The 16,911-nt window shown below is 41.3% G+C and overlaps 1 protein-coding gene across 1 annotated transcript in view; it reads left to right on the plus strand.

Annotated features, from left to right (window-relative positions):
• The window catches only part of Parp12 (poly(ADP-ribose) polymerase family member 12), a 33,731-nt gene extending 17,715 nt beyond the window's left edge, over nucleotides 1–16,016 (plus strand). The window contains exons 6-12 of the mRNA XM_034519632.2: nucleotides 835–1,030; nucleotides 4,594–4,735; nucleotides 7,384–7,480; nucleotides 11,020–11,095; nucleotides 12,111–12,241; nucleotides 13,136–13,287; nucleotides 14,788–16,016. Of these exons, the coding sequence (XP_034375523.1) occupies nucleotides 835–1,030; nucleotides 4,594–4,735; nucleotides 7,384–7,480; nucleotides 11,020–11,095; nucleotides 12,111–12,241; nucleotides 13,136–13,287; nucleotides 14,788–15,113 (1,120 nt within the window). The 3' untranslated portion in view covers nucleotides 15,114–16,016. The remainder of the gene's footprint in view (nucleotides 1–834; nucleotides 1,031–4,593; nucleotides 4,736–7,383; nucleotides 7,481–11,019; nucleotides 11,096–12,110; nucleotides 12,242–13,135; nucleotides 13,288–14,787) is intronic.
• The last annotated feature ends 895 nt before the right edge of the window (nucleotides 16,017–16,911 follow it).

Raw genomic sequence — 16,911 nt, forward strand, 5'->3', positions numbered from 1 at the left:
GTGTGTGGAAGTCCTTGGTTCATTATCCAGCACTAGAGGGGAAAAAAAAAAAATCTCTCCTTATATTTGGCCTTCCTTCTTACTCAGACACTACATTTGCTTGTGTCACCTACCCTGCTGCCTTGGCTGCTAAAACCACAACTCTTTGTCTTTCTCATTGACACTGTCCTCACTTCTGGTTTTGTGATTCCCTTTAGTGTTTGAGCATTACCACATTTTGAAAGGAGCCTGGACCGGTGGCTAGCAACGTAGGCTGGCTGTCTCCAGTATACCTTGTTTGCTGGCTGTGTTTGCTCAGTTGTGTTTCTTAGCATTCATAGTTTTTTATTTTTCCATTTGTTACATGGCAATAATAGTCTTACCTTACAAGGTTGTAAAGATTGAATCTTCTAAACATGTGCTGGCAAGTGCTCACTACATGCTCACTATTGTTAATCTTGTTTTCTAAGGATATCTGTTCATTTTTGACAGCTTAGTAATATATTTTATTTTTGTAGCTTTGGAGATCAAACCCAGGGTGCTGTTACTGCTAGGCCAGTGCTCTTCCCTTGTCATATTTCCACCCCTAACTATTTTAAAGAATATTTTAACCAACATTTTATAATATCCAGAATTTTCATAATATCCAGTCTTCTGTATCACCTTTATTTTATTTTTTTTCACAAAGGAGAAGTGATGATTCTAAAAAGCAGCTTTCCTTTAGACACATCACTAAAACTGAGTATGACATACTTGCTGTTTGTATCTACCCATCATATATTCCATAGGTGGAAGCACAATGGCTGTGTTGTTTGATTGGTGAAGTCTTCATCTGCTCCTCACTTTCGTTTGCAGGATTGTGTACACAGAGTCAGCTGCTGGCTTTCACTTTGATAATTTAGACTTTAATTCCATGAAGTTTGGTAACACTGTGGCTCGCCGACTCTCCACAGCTTCTTCAGTCACCAAACCCCCACATTTTATTCTCACTACTGACTGGATTTGGTACTGGATGGATGAGTTTGGTTCTTGGCAGGAATATGGCCGACAGGTAAGTGTGGTGAAAAAGGATGACTGTTTTGTGTATGATGAAGAAGCCATACTAAACAAAAGCACAAAGATCCAGGAAGCATATTTGGTAGACACCAGAATCTCCAGATACCTGGGAGACAGTATATCTTTATAAACCTATCTGTGAATGATTAGGCGTCTTTGTTCATTAATTAATGTTAAATAGCTCATGAATATTATTTAATATTAAATAACTGTCATGATGTTAGCTATTTTATTGATTTTATTAGTTAGTAGAAAACTCTAGAGTTAGTGCCTATTATAACTGTAGTATAATGTTGAAGGCTTTCAAATTGCCTTTCTTGCCTGTTTCAACAATTTTAGAAATAGGATTGTGTGAGAATAATAATTTATAATACCACTGATTTTTTAACCCAAACCAGGCAGCTCATTGTCCATTATTTGAAGGTGTCCACAGTGGCTGAGATCAACAGGAGTCTCTGGAGACTTGTAGAAATGCAGTGTGTGAAGGAAGCCATCTATGTTGACATTCTCTTTCACAGTGAAGATTATCTGTGTGCCTCATGGGTGCTTGTGCTCCCTGGCTTGTTGGAGGCTGTGCCAAGTCCTGGGTTTGTTTTTTAATAAATGTCGCTTTTATTTCCTCAAGTGAGGTGATAAGATGGGAGCTATACCCAAGCTGTGTGAATTCTTAGAAACTAGGCATGAACCTTTTGAAATGGCCATTCTAAATTCCAGGATTTTTGTGAGATGATAGTTATATCAACTCCTGTATCCAAATCTTCTCTTTCAGTGTTGTTCACTTGCAACTTTAATTTTGGATTTCATTCATTAACAACTGTTTGCCAAAATACGTGTTTTCCTGTATTTCCAAATCCTCCTGATCTTTCTACTGAAACAGCTTTGTCTTTGATATAGAGAAGTCCTCTATCACCTATGTTCTTGCATCTCACTTTTTACATGGGCCATTTAATTTTTCCTTTGAAATCTTTATCTATGATTCTTGAATGCACAGTGAATTCTTGGGAAGTCAGTCCACTCCTTCCCAAGACCATTCCTACTGTCCCTGATGGCAAAGGACCATAAACTCCAGTATATATTTTATAACATTGGATTTTGGGGGACAGTGTATGGTGTTTATCTGCGGCCAAGTCTAGAGTGGCAATGCCTGCAGTAGCATGCATTAGATCTTCAGTACTTAGGATTTTTCTGCTTGCTTGTTATTTCCTGGCTGATGGGCAAAAAGCCTCTACTTTTGCTGCAGGGTCTAGAGATAGGCTCCAATTTTATTTCTGATGGCAAGAGATTGCCTTGGATATCTCTCTTGGACTTATACTCATTGGTCCAGTTGTAACCCTTTGCCACATTGCCTGAACTCAACTCTTGGAATCTAGGCCTTTTTTGTGGTTTATATTTAGAAAAAAACCATTACTTTTAGAGATGCTTTGTTCACAATTTTATTGTAAATGATCATATTTCTCACAATTAAAGCACCAGTCATTTTGAGATCTGAGACCTTTGGTGGCTTGGTCACAGTCTCTACAAATAGCCATATCTTCCACAGTTAAAGCACCGTGCATTTTGAGATCTAAACTATTTAGCTATGGCTTGCTCAGTGATCATGGCATTATACATGTGAGAGCCGGTGTCGTCATCTACCTGAGCTGTGCTTCCATAGGTGCTGCTCTCACCTATCATGGTCCAGTAACAGTTATACTTGGTATTCACATGCTCACATGCCTACTGCATTCGAAATTGAACCTGCAGAGGCGAGCTCCAAGTGGCGCCTAGTGTGGGGATGTTTGTAGGTAAAAGAAACATTAAAAGAAAAAAATAAAGAAAAAAAAAGCCTGCATATTTTACAACAAGGCTAGGCAGAATGGGAGATTTGATTTCAAGTACCATAGAGCAAAAGGCAAGAAAAGGAGTGATGGATATTTTGTTTTAAAAGCTAACAAGGGTGTATGCTGAGGCTGTTGGTGGGATATCCTTCCCATGGTTTTCAGCAGTAGTTTTTTCTTCTTTTACTCATTTTAGGCTATTTTGTTTATAAAATAGGTAAAAGCAACTAGGAAAAAATATGGGTGGAGTTAGAGAGGCTTGAGAATCAAAAAACAGAAGAAAGACTGGCTGAGCAACTGGAAAACGTGGGTGGAAACAGAAGCTTGGGAATAAAAAACTGAAGAAAATATCAAGAAAAGGGACAACAAATAGGTTCATTCCCAGTGACTGAAACAGAGAGAGTCCCCCCACTCCCCCAAAATAGAAAGAGGCAAAATGTTGGTGGCCTCTTGGATTTCTGGAATATAAAAAAGCCAGCTGGGGGCCTGTTGGGGGGGGGCTATCAGATCAAGAAGAGAAAGAAGTTGGTGGAGAAGACATTGCTAGGAGACAGTTGAGCCAAAGAAACTGAGCAGATAGGCTGGTACAGTTGCTGTAGTTTGGAACTGCTGGTATTGGGGAAACTGGGAGAAGGGACTGTCTCCCAGTTTAAGCCGACTGTTGGTGAGCTGAGGGAGGAACAGTTGGAAGATGTTTGAAAGGCTTGGGCTGGAAACTGGGAGGAAGGCTGGCAGGGAATTACAAGAAATGCTTACTGTTGTAAAATAGCTAGCCATTTTACAAGAAGTAGCATTGTTTGGTGACTTAAGTAACCTATGTGAGTTTGCTGTTGATATTTTACCATCATTTGAATTGTTATGCCATCTTATTTTGAAGATTTTAAAAAGATGTTTGTTTATTTGTGTGTATGACAGTTGCTTCTCCTAAAGATTGAACTCATGTTATCTGCCTTGATGGCAAATGCCTTTTCCTGCTTTTTTCTGTTGTTCTATGCTTTTTTTTTGTTGCTTATATCCCAGTTACCCTGCTTAGCAGGATCTGTAGTTACTGTCTTATGTTTATAAGAATAGCTTCAGGAGAGTCATGTCCTTCTCTTCCATCCCCCTCCCTGTCCCCTCACTCTGCTCTCTGGTACCTTCCTCTTTTCCTATAACAAGATTATCTGTCTAAAACAGAGGCTGGATTGACAAGGTTCTGTTTGCTGTGTAAAGTGTACTCTTGGGTTACTCACATGCTGATTTCTCTGCCCTCACACCTTGTTTCAATCCCAACACAGCATTGTAATGCTTATACCATGAATCTCCTGTTTGTGTAAATAGTTCTTGCCATTGATTCTCTGCCTTGTCAATAAATGCTGATCACCCAGTGGCTGGGCAGAAGAGAGAATAGGGTAGGATATCTGCTAGCTAGAGGAAGGAGAGAAGGATAGACTTGCCAGTAGGATGGAGGAATTGGAACCCTGAGGAAAGGGTCTAAAGAGCCAGATCAATCATGGGATCGTGGGATGGGGCTGGGAGGGAGCCAGACAGCATAGAAAGATAGATCATTTAATGGGTCGGTTATTGAGGTGCAATTTTAAATAGATCTTGGTTTCTTTGTGCAGTTGTTGGAGACTAACACAAAGTAAAGAAATACAGCCACCAGATTAATTCATTTAATTGTTTATTTACATTTGTATTAAGAATAATCCATCTTCAATAGTCTCTTGCCTCCATGACATCTCTGGATTTCCCCTTACAGGGCACAGGACACCCTGTGACTACCATCAGCAGCAGTGATGTGGAAAAGGCTTACTTGGCATTCTGTGTTCCAGGGGCTGATGCCCAGGCAGCTACCTTGAAGTTCCAGGCTGGAAAACACAACTATGAGTTAGATTTCAAAGGTACCTCTTACTTGTGGAGTAGAGTCTAGCCCTCCCATATTAACGTGGGGCCTTGGCTGCTATAAGAAAGGAAAGGAAGGTATATTTATCCCAGAAGGCAGAAAGACCCATCAACTGATACTGTCCTTCGCCATCAAGATGTGCTTTGAGGACATGAGGATGTGAGGATAAGGAGCTTTTCTGACAGATGGAAAGACAGGGTCAGTGAGTAGTGTGGCTATTCTGTTTCTTAACCTCAGTCTCTGACAAGGCCCAAGTGGCTCTGTTAATACAGTGTCACTGTATTATTCCTGATGTGGCACTGAAGCTACCACCTTTCTTTCAGCCTTGATGGGGCAGAGCCAGATTTAGCCTGTTATAGACATGTTCATCATGTTTATACACTGATTAAAATTCTATATGTGTGATGTCCAGAAGCTGGAGCCAAGCTGATTTTTCCCGTATATCTTAACAGACAAAAGCAGACCGATTACCCATTCATTGGCTAGTTCTTCAGTGGCTGATCTGTGAGAATGTTTTTCAGTTTTGCTGTAGTTTCTCATGCCATCTCCATGCAAACATACCTGTCTGCTCTGCTCAGTTTTGATTACATATAATATTTTATATTTGGCATCTTGCAAATCCAGCATGTTAAAGGGAACATGATTTTGGTGCATTGTGTTGGCTACCCTCACTATTTTTTATATTTTGTTCTGTGTGGAAAGCAATAAAGTGCCATTAGTGAATTTTCCTAAAATCACTCGGTTACTTGCTTTGGGCCAGTTATTTTTGGCTTGTGCTTTTGCAGCACTTGAGGTTTTTGTTTAAGGAAGACTCCCTACAACTTGTCTTGCCTCTCAGAGACGTTTCCTCTATTCTCCAGGGCAATGGCTTTTACTGGAGAAGATCAACCAGGGCATGAGTGTCACAAATGACAGTTACTGTACTTGGTGGCAGTGTGTAGAAGAGCACAGGGAGATGGAAAAGGCAGGACTCCTAACTAACTGTTGCTGCCCAAGGTTTAGAATCCTTCTTTTAGACATCTGCAAAACAAAACAGATACAACAAAGATGTCAGACATACCTTTCTAGTTCTCAACTTGGACTTCAGTCTCTGGAGATAGAGCAGACTTTCAGGACAAGGATATAGCTATATCTATAGGCATGTAGCAAAAACAGTCATGTTCACAGTGGCCTGACCTAAGGTCATTAGGTGGTCACAGTTTGCCTATTGCGTTTATTTTTTGGTACATAATAGAATCTTCAAAAGAAAAGGACGGAAGTCATTGGCTTCACCCACACAGTCCTTACTATATATATATAGCAAAAATAGACTCTCAAACCAAACTACCACATACACTTACTGATTATCAGAAAGCAAATACTTTCAAAATGTATATACACAGCAGCCCAGATGACTTACTCTATGTTTGGGCATACCAGCTCTGGTAAGGATCCTTGTCATGAGAGAGCAACTCAAGGCAATAGCCAAGTTTCTAGAAGCAGAGTAATGACATTCTAGTCACTGACTGTCAACAGGCAGAGTCCTCCACTGCAAGCTCCCTTAGGGATACATCACAGTATAAATTAAGGAAAGAACAAGGTTATTAGGGAAAGGGGCTCTTTTTTCTCCATGGAAGGTCAGAGATGATGTCTAGCATATATGTAACCAGTCCATATATCCTGAATAGCCTATTTTTACTAGTGATAGATCATCTGAGATTCATTATAGATAATAAACCATGTGTTAATAAGCTGAGCATCAGTGGAAAGTTGAATGAGGGGAGACAGAAGGATTGTGGAAGCTGCTATGTGAACAGTGGACTCCAGAAACAGTGGGATTAACTGAGCGTAAGGGACACACCCTCCAGTCACTATACAGTCTATGTGCAAAGAGAGCTGAGTTCCAGACATCTATAATTTTTAGTATTACAATGTTCCTAAAATGAAAATCAAAGTTGGCTTTATATATTTAAGTGTAAAAGTAGCACCTGCTAGGAGACATGACTTCTAGACATTTGTCACTTTCAGTACAAATGGTGGATGATACACACCTTCAGTTCTTGGGGTGAATCTTATATTGAGGGTGAGTCAAATGTTTAGTTTATTAAAGAGAACATAGGTTTGAAAGATGATTAAAACTGCTTTACAGTCAGCTTACTCAATTATTACACATAAATGACTAACTCAAATACAGTAAGTCGGTTTCAGGCTCGGCTGGAACTTCTTTACATCCAAGCTGGGAAAAAATGCTGAGCCAAATATTAATTTAAATATGATTAGAAGGAACAATTCAAAACCACTCATGTATAATTGATACATCAATTACTAATCATTTCTCTATTCATTAAACTCAGTCTCCTAAGGATACCTATTTTCTTTATGAATATTTGAAATGTATAAAATTGCCTTATTTTTAAGACAGATCTTAGATTTTACATGTTGTACTATCTGTCCAACCCATTTAATTTATGTTTATAGAACATTAACTGCTGTGCATGCACCCCCACGGGTGTGTGTGTGTGTGTGTGTGTGTATGAGAGTGAGAGAGAGAAGGGAGAGAGAGGGAGGGAAGGAAGGAGAGAGAGAGAGAGAGAGAGAGAGAGAGAGAGAGAGAGAGAGAGAGAGAGAGAACAAACACATATTTTTTTCATTGGGATGTTTTTTCAGCCTTTCTACAGAAAAACCTTGTATATGGCACTGTCAGAAAGGTTTGTCGCAGACCCAAGTATGTGTCTGCCCAGGATGTGCAGATGAAGCAGTCCTGGTAAGTAACATTTATGAGCTTGCTTGGTGTGTGGTTTTAGTTGAGGAATGTTTTGCTTTCAGTAACAGGAAGCTTCTCAGACTACATGGAAGGGTACTGACTGGTATGTGTGACTAGCATACTACTGTCATTCAAACCAACTAGTTGGGAAAGTCTTTAAGCCATAGTGAGAATTAGCATTGTGGATTTCATCACAGAGTTACAAGGCTGTTTGTTGGCATGTGAAAACCTGGCTAGATTTGAAAGCAGCCCATCAGTTGTCATTGAATGTGACAACTAAATTATAAACCTATATCTTTACAAATGTTGAAGTAATGGAATAATAAAAGCTCATGTATTTCATTCTTAAATATCATGGAATACCAAATTAAGGAAAGTAGTATAGTAGTCATTAACAAACCAGCTTCATTTTCACAGTGGGTTTTTTTGTGTCACAGGATGGTTGCTGGGGCCCTCTAATTAAACCCATAGGCAGAACATAAAGGAGGAGAAAGACTTAAGCAGATAGGAAATTCTTGAGCTCTCTATTGATCAGATGTCCTTTAAAGCAAGAGTGGTTTAGTCTTGGGCAGGTGCAAGAGTATTGGAGCTAGACAGACTATGTACTAGAAGACGGCCTGGAGAGTGAAGATGTACCAAGTTTCCCTTACGTTCTGAGTTTGCCATGGCCAAAGCTGGGACTTTAAGTCAACAAGGTAGCTAGCTGCCCATAGCTTTATTAACCCGAGAAGCCAGGATTGCTTGGGTTCTGTTGGTTCTCTGAAGACTTCAGAGGTTAAGTTTATTGATTGTGTTATAAAATAGGGAATCTATTTAAAAAAAGATTTAGTATAAGAGGAAAAGTATATTATCAGTCCAAGAAATAATGCCTTGTGACGCAAATATAGCAACACAATTTCTTAAGAATATGCCCTCTGTGTTTTCCTTTTTTAAAAGTTTATTTTTGATGAAATGTAAAACATATATTTGTTTAAAAGTCAGAACTCTATAATACAGTATATTCAGTAGTTTGTGTCTCTTCACCCTGTTTCCATTGAACTAACCATTTTTGTTTGCTTCTGATTGCTCTTTTCTGTGTTTATCTTGCAAAAACAAAATAATTTGTATATATGCATGGGTACACATAAAGCTTGCTTCCTTTCTTTGCTTACACAAAAGGTGACCACCTATATATACACAATTCTGCATCTTTGAAATATCTGTAAAATATCCTGGTAATTGCTCTGTTTGAATCATTGAAGACTTCTTTAATCTGCTCCTGCTTGTGTGGCCCTTTAGCAATTGTGTATAGTATAGTTTATTAATTTGTCCCTCTTTCATGCTGTTGTGATTTCAGTCTTTTGCTATTACAAATACAATGCTACAGAGAACTCTTTGGTGGACTTGGAGGTTGCCAGGTCAAAGTCTGAAGGCAAACTGAGTTCCTTTCCATGAACTTGGACCACTATGTCACCCAACAGAGTCAGGATTTGCTGATTTTTCTTGACCTTGCCTCTAGTGACTCATCAAGCTCTTGGGCTTCTGCCGTTCTCACAGTGTACTTTAATTTGCTTTTTTTTATGAATGAGATTGAGTATATAGATTTTTAAAACATAAGGGTCAATTCTCCCACTTGATTTTTCTGCTGTGGGCAGTTTTTAAATTTGATTTTTATTTATTATGATCGTGTGCTTGTATGATGAATGTGTGTGAAAACACACTTGCATAAACATGGACCATGCTTGTGCACATAAATGCATACATGTGCACACATTCATACACACAATTAAATGTAATAAAAATTAATTCTTTTTGATTTTTAAAAATATTTTATTTTTCTTTCTACTAGTTCGGAAGTTGTTCGGTATGTTAAAGACAATGTAAGGAGTATGTGGGTTCTTCACTTAGACACACATAAATGAATGTTTTTGCTTTCCTACTGAAAAGACCTTCATATTTTCCTCTTGATTTTTTGTTTGTTTTAACTTTAAGAAACACCGTTGTTTTATACTGTGAAGGTCTCATTAACTTACTCACATTTTAACCTTGGTTTGTCTTTTCAAATTCCTTAGGTAAGATCTTATGGGAGAAGAGAGATGTGGCTGCTTCTAGTTTGTCTGAGTGTCTTTATTTTGTGTTTGAAAGACACTTTTTCACTGGGTACAGACTCTCAAGCACCTGAGCTGCCACCCCATTCACTGTCTTCTGCTTTCCACTGCAGCTTTGGAGAAATTGGCTGTTGATCTGACTAGCACTTTTCCATGCTACCACACTTTTCCCCTCTGGCTAATTTTAAAGGTCTTGGAGTTCTGTACCTCACTCTGCTGTGTGTAGGCTTGTGTTTAAAGTTATTCTATATTTATTGAGATTCTGTGGGCTTCTTAAAGCTGTGGTTGATGTGTCTCCTCAGTTCTGTTCTGTTCTTCCTTGACTGGATTCCACTAGGCCTTTCTCCCACATGTCCTGTCTCTGTGCTTCTGAACTACTTTCTGGATTCTTTCACTTCACACTGAAAGAAGTGATTCTTTCAGCTCACTTCACCCTGATAGGTGGGTGAGTCTGTGAGGCGCCTGTCCACCAAGCTTCTGTTGTCAAGGGTCCACTTGGCTTCCTTGCAGTTCTGTTGGTTCTTGTCGGTCTTTTTATGGTTTCCCTACATGTGTGTTCCAAATGTTTTCTTTAAGCATAGGAAGAATAACTGCTGATCGTCATCTGCTTGATCTTAATGGGTGAAATCAGTGAAAAGCCTTGCGGCTGTTACTCCGGTAGATCCTGGCTTAGTTATTTCTAAACTGTGACAGCTTCCTAGGAAAATTAGTTCTGGGATGTCTGGGAGGCTTACAGTGAAGGGGCATGTCCCATGCCAGCAGAAAGAGGAGGTATATCTGCTGTAGGAAGGACAGTGGAGGTTTCAATGAGAGGGAAATGAATTGGATTGTAGTTTTGACAGTAATGTCCTAAGCCCTTAGAGTCATATGTTTTTTTTTAAATATGGCTTTTATTTGTTTATATTTTTAGAAGGTAATGCAATGCCTCTGCTACATGACATCCTTTAATTTAGCACAGTAGTGCGTGTGTGTATATGCACATTTAAGAAGGACAAATAACAGGCCACAGGTAGCCTCTTAACAGCTTAACTCAAATTTCTGTTACTAAGAGGGTTTGGGGACCAATTTTACAGCTTTGAAAACATTTTTTGTATGACAAGTGTATATTATTAAGTGTGTATCAAAAAAGCATTTGGTGCCTTTTGAATTTCAAGAGTTTAAAGGCTGGGGCCTGTGTATGCTGCTTTAATCAAATGCTTTGTCCCTTCTGTGTGATTGGTGACATGCAGGTGAGAAGTGCATCTTTCAGGACTGATAGCTTTTTGGTTTGGCTGCTAGGCAAGATGAAAGTGCCCTTTTTTTTGGAAACATTGTGCCGTGTGCTTCCATGTCCTTTAGCTTTTAAGTACATTACACTGAGACACAGGCCTGGTGATACTGGTCAGTAGAGTTCACCTGTGATAGGCTAAATCTGTCTAAAGATTAAGAGTCTAAGTTTTGTTTACCTTTTAGCAATGCTAAGTTACAAGGCCCAAAGAGCATCCCAGACTATTGGGACCCTGCAGCCCTGCCGGACCTGGGATTTAAGGTATGAGATTCACACCCTGGAGCTGGACAGAGAGGGTTCTGTAGACATGGATGAGTGGAAAAGAAAGTTTTATGTAGCTGGGTCTCATGACACCAGAGGGGAGAGATACATGTGGGCTTTTTGCTTTGTCTTTGTAGATCTCGGGGATTTTCAGGCTGGGTGACTTTGTATGGGTTGACTGTAGCTCCCAGAGAGAGGAGGTGGGTGATGTGAGACAAAAGGATGAGCTGTGACATTTGCCAGGAAGAGCAGAAGTAAGGACTTTCTAAGCAGGGGTTCTAAGACCAACCAGTCTGCTTCACTAAGACATGGAGACAAACAGGAATATTTGAATGTGATGAGGGACATTTAGAGGGGAAGGCACTAGACAGCAGTGGACAGGAGGGCAATTCAGGAGCTCATTTAAGGTTTGCTTTCTGGGAGCAGTGTTGTGCAGCAGAACACGGCCTGATGAATGTCCCCTACTGCTCTGTCAGTATGAGGCGTGTTGGCTGATTCCCAATGCTGAGAATATGCCAGACACTGCAGACAGATTCTTCCATTATGGAAGCTGTCCTGAGAGGACTTTTCTCACAGAGCACAAAGGACACACAAATTGTAACAAGAGGGAGCATGTAAAGGGCTAGAGGAGCTCATATACCTTTGTTAATTCCAGTTCTCCCAGGCCATGTGCTCTTACGTTTTTGTCTTTGGCCTGTGTGGGATGTAAAAGAGGAACAATGACTGACATCCTAAAGACACTTAGGATGGTGGCTTAGACAGCACCTGCCTGACTTATGGGCCATTTTCAAAGTGAACAAGAGGGATATTATACACACACACATTTATTATTAATAATATTAATATTATTTTATATAAATAGTCCATATCTGGAGAGATTGCATCCCAGGGAAGAGGGACCAAACCATCATTTTTTGGCTTTATCCTAAAGTTATAGAGGTTCCTAGTGGTTGCAGGAACAGTTCATGTATTTGAGTCATATGACAATAACATGAAAGATATTTTCCTCTTGTAGAAAATCACTCTGAGTTCTTCCTCAGAAGAGTATCAGAAGGTGTGGAACCTCTTCAACCGTACACTACCTTTCTACTTTGTTCAGAAGATTGAGCGGATCCAGAACCTGGGCCTATGGGAGGTCTACCAGTGGTATGTGTGACTGAGAGCTCTCTCTTGTCATGCAGGCTGCTTATTTATCAACATGCTCTGCCTCTTCAGGACAGAGGCAGCACCTTGCTCACTCAATGCTGCTGAGTGCCTTGAACTGTCTCTGTTCTCTTACTTCCTTATCCTAAGGCTGTATGATGAAGTGACCCTTTGCAAAGGTGAGGGGACTAAAGGTTCCCTAACACAGGTCCTCTTCTCACTGGGACTTCCACTCTTGACTTTCTGAAGATCAGTGGGACCAGAGCAAAACAGTTCACTCACATCATCAGGCTCAAGATTGTAAAGCTGTAGCCAGAGAGCGGGGGGCATCATCTGTCTGTCTGTCTGTCTTGTCTTGTCTGTCTGTCTGTCTGTCTGTCTGTCTTAACTGGCTGTCACATGAGGACCAGCATGATCATGGTCACCCAGCATTTCTCCACATAGGGTAGAAGTTCATTATGGCTCTCAATGGTGGACTGGGGCCTACTGACTGGTCCTCACATAGGTCTGGGATGATAGCATTCTGCAGTGATGGAGATAGTCATAGTAGAGAAGGGAGGATGGGCTCTGAGAGTCTATGCCCCTCCCAGGCCAGACCTGCAGCCTTAACTTTATTTCCCAGCTTCCCAGGTTCAGCTCTGTTTAGGAGCTGGGTGGAAGAAGGGCTGATGCCTGCTTCTAGGAGCTGTCTGCTTTTGGAGCCATTTGCTATGAAGGGGGAAGCTTTGCTCTTGCTTTTTGGCCTGGTCTACCTGTGCTCTGTGGCTTGAGCCTCTAGGAGTTGGCCAGGGCATCCTCTTCTTGTCACATGATACTGTTTTAGAAAATGGGTTGAGGAGACTGTTCTTTGGAGGTCAGCACCTTCTTCCCTCAACATGTATGTTTCTGCTATTCCAGGCAAAAAGGCCAGATGCAGAAGCAAAACGGGGGGAAGGAAGTAGATGAAAGGCAGTTGTTTCATGGTACTAGCACCAACTTCGTGGATGCCATCTGCCAGCAGAACTTTGACTGGCGGGTCTGTGGTCTGCACGGCACATCCTATGGCAAAGGTAAGGCAGGGGTGGCTTCTAAGAGTAATTGGTAAATGATTTGAAGACAACCTTACAGAGGCTACAGTTGGAGCCAGCCAGTCCATGCTGAGGCAGAAAGAGCAAGGGAGGGAGAGGACGGAGGGAAGTAGACAACTGGTTTTCCTAAAGTCTTAGTGAACTGTTTAAACATGTAGCTTTTATAAAAAGGGCAAACACCAAAAAGACTTATCTCTATTACCAATATTTAAATACAAAATATTCACATATGCTGCCAATGAGAAATGGCCTTTTGGCCTCTGTGGAACAGCTCCACCCTGAGCTGGCAGTACTTTGGCTATTGCTCTGCTATGTGTGATCAAGAACTCAAGTCAACTTATGGCAGGGCAGTCCTGCCTCACTGGGACTTTGTTCCTGTCGACTGGATGCCCTGAGAGGTGGTGAGCACTGGAAGAGGAGAGCAGCACCTTGTTAACTTGCTGAGCACCCTAGGCTGGGCCTCCCGATGTTCTTAGAACAGAAACCTGAGACTGCACTTTGATCTAGTGCATAAGTTCTAGCATCTAGCATCCTTTTCTCTTGGTTATTTTGAAACAGTATTTGGTAGTAATTTGAAACTCACAGGAAAGTTGCAGGCTGTGTGTTGATATACCTACACACACATGTCTGTGTGGTTCTTGTATACATTGTATCCATATTTCTGTATTTTAATATGTTGCCATGTTGACTTTTTCATCTTTTTATTTCTGAATTTATTTCCAAGTAGCTGGCATCTGTGGTACCTTTTCACCTTTCATTGCTCACTAAGAAGAAGGTTTCTCCTGTTAGTCACATAGTGATTGATAACCAAATTTAGAAAATTCAAGTATCTGTTTGCTGGCCAAACATGGTGGCACCCAACTTTAATTCCAACACCCAGGATTCAGAGGCAGGTGGATCTCTTGAGTATGAGGCTGTCCTGGTCTACATGAGTTCTAGGAAAGCAGGGACTATGTTGAGAGACCTCAGTCTCAAAAAAACAAAAAACCCACCACCACCAACAACAAAAAGAATCTGTTTGTCTTACTCTAACTCCATGGACTGCCTGTTCACGGATACAGTGTTGTTTGTGGGATCACCAAGCTGCTGATAGACTTGGGAATCCCATGTAGAAGGAGCAGCTCCTAGTTGAGGCTCCCATCTGAGAAGAATCATTGTTCTCTATGTTGGGTTACTGGTATCTATAGGCTAGGTCAGTGAGAGGAATGTTACTCACCTTCCATATCACCCAGCTAAGACTGGGTGGAGCAGCTCCATGCTATAGATGGAAACTGAAGTCCAGAACTAGTTATCAACAGACTAGATTTTCTCTGGATTTGGAGCTGAGAATAGAGTGAATTAGGTGACCTCTGTGGATGCCCTACCACATAGAGAGGTGTTGATGACCTCCACGAGTAAGGAAAAGGGCAGAGACTGCTGGCATCGCCCATTGCCAGGATGGGCTCTTCCAGTGCCCTGTGGAGCTTGTCTGTGTCGTTTCAGGGAGCTACTTTGCAAGAGATGCCGCCTATTCCCACCACTACAGTAAATCCGACACACACTCCCACACGATGTTCCTGGCCCGGGTGCTGGTTGGAGACTTCGTCAGGGGCAGCACTTCCTTCGTCCGCCCTCCTGCCAAGGAAGGCCAGAGCAATGCCTTCTATGACAGCTGCGTGAACAGTGTGTCCGACCCAACCATCTTTGTAGTTTTTGAGAAGCACCAGGTCTACCCCGAGTACCTCATCCAATACTCTACCTCCTCCAAGCCCCCTGCTGGCCCCTCCATCTTTGTTACCCTAGGCAACTTGTTCACCAGCCGACAGTAAAGCATGGCCTGGATGCATTAGGTGTTTCTGCCACATCTGTCTGGTGGAGCTATTTAGAAAGTCTTTCTTTTTCTTTTTTTTTAAACAAAACTTTTAATGAACTCTTGTTTAATATTGGCTTCTCAGTGAAATTACATTTTTTTTTTCTCCCCTAGTGCTGGGGATGGAACACAGGGCCTTGTGCTTGCTAGGAAAGCATTCTACAACCGAGCTACACCCCCAGCCCTTTTAAAATGTTTTTATTATGAGGCAGAGTTTTGCTAAATTATATTCTGCCTCAGTCTCCTGAGCAGCTGGAATTAAAAGCCTCTATTTTCAGGCCTGACTTCAAGCCACAGTCTTAATCCTTGTCTGATAACAGTTTTAGGTTTTAGGTCCTTTTAGGTTGGCTTATGATCTTAGCACTAGTGATCGTGAGCTGAAGTTTGACGTATAATAATGTTAGCATTACATTTTTAACTCTTTGCTGACTTTGACGTTTATTAAGACCAAGCACAGAATTTATACGTACTGTTTTATGGATTTGTTTTAACTGTGAAGATTTATATCTCTGTAACAGTTCTGGTTTGGAGGGTCTTGTGGTCCATTTTGCTTTTTGTCAGAGTAGCATAGTGGCCTCTCTGGAAGGGGACTACAGAGAAGGCCTTGGCATCACTGTCACTTTTGGCCCCTGTTTTGGCACTAAACCAGGCAGTTCTTGCTGCAAGTGAAGCATAACTCTCTCTGGCAGGAAACATACATTAGTGTCCCCCTAAGTCCTGGGCTTGGCCCATAAGTGCCTGTACCAAATCCCTTAAGCACACTGGACACTTTCCAGGTGTGGGTTTTATGTCTCAATGAGATTGAATACCTGTGCTTCAATGTCACATGAGAGTATGGAAATAAAAGACTATATGAAGTTGATGAAGACTGCAGTTTATTTTTCATGGTCTGTTTATAAAGAGTACCAGGTGGGCACCAGGCCCTTTGCTATGTGTTGGGATTATCTTGGTCCTATAGGCTGATAAAGCAAAATATTATAAACTGAGTGGTTTTAATGAATGCTAGGCATTTATTTTTCAAGGTTTTGGAGGCTAGGAAGTTCAAGATCAAGGCACCTGTAGATTCGGATCTGGTCATGATAATTCCTTATAGCTGGCCATCTTCTCAAAGTAACCTTTATTAAATAAGGGTGTTCATCTCACTGATGAGGAATTCCTATTTAGGACCCAATCACCTTCTGAAGAACCCACACCCCCAAACAGTCACCTGTGAGTGCAGATTTAACATGGGTTTAGGGGTGAAACATTCAGACCAGAGCAAGAAATAACAGAGTTAATATCTGGCCTCAGTAGGACTGAAAGTCTGGGTCCCTTGCTTGTTACCTCTCCTTCCAAGCTCTAGCAATTTGCTCACATGTATATTTATATTATTTTTTCTTACCTCTAACAGATAGGTGGAGTTGGGGAGCAAAGGTTGTTCCTGCATTTGTAGACTCCGGGCCTATCTGGCTTCCCTTGTCTGCTATGAATAGGGACAGGACTGGGTCCTCACAGAGCCTTCTAATCAGTTGCATCTATGTGTTCTTGCCCTGGATCTTGTACACCTTGGCACCAGATATCATTCTAACACATTTCATCAAATGCCCACCCCTACTGCATAGGCTTTGGACTATCCCTTCAGCAGGGACCTGCACACTCAGGCCTCCCAAGTGACCATAGAATGGTCAGGAAGTGGGAAAACAGGGAGGTCTCCAGGAATGTTTGGTTTTCTCCAGTGATTCTGAACCCCAGGGCCAACTGTCAAGAGAGTCAACAGT

Source organism: Arvicanthis niloticus, chromosome 15, assembly GCF_011762505.2.
Source record: "Arvicanthis niloticus isolate mArvNil1 chromosome 15, mArvNil1.pat.X, whole genome shotgun sequence".
Lineage (NCBI taxonomy): Eukaryota > Metazoa > Chordata > Mammalia > Rodentia > Muridae > Arvicanthis > Arvicanthis niloticus.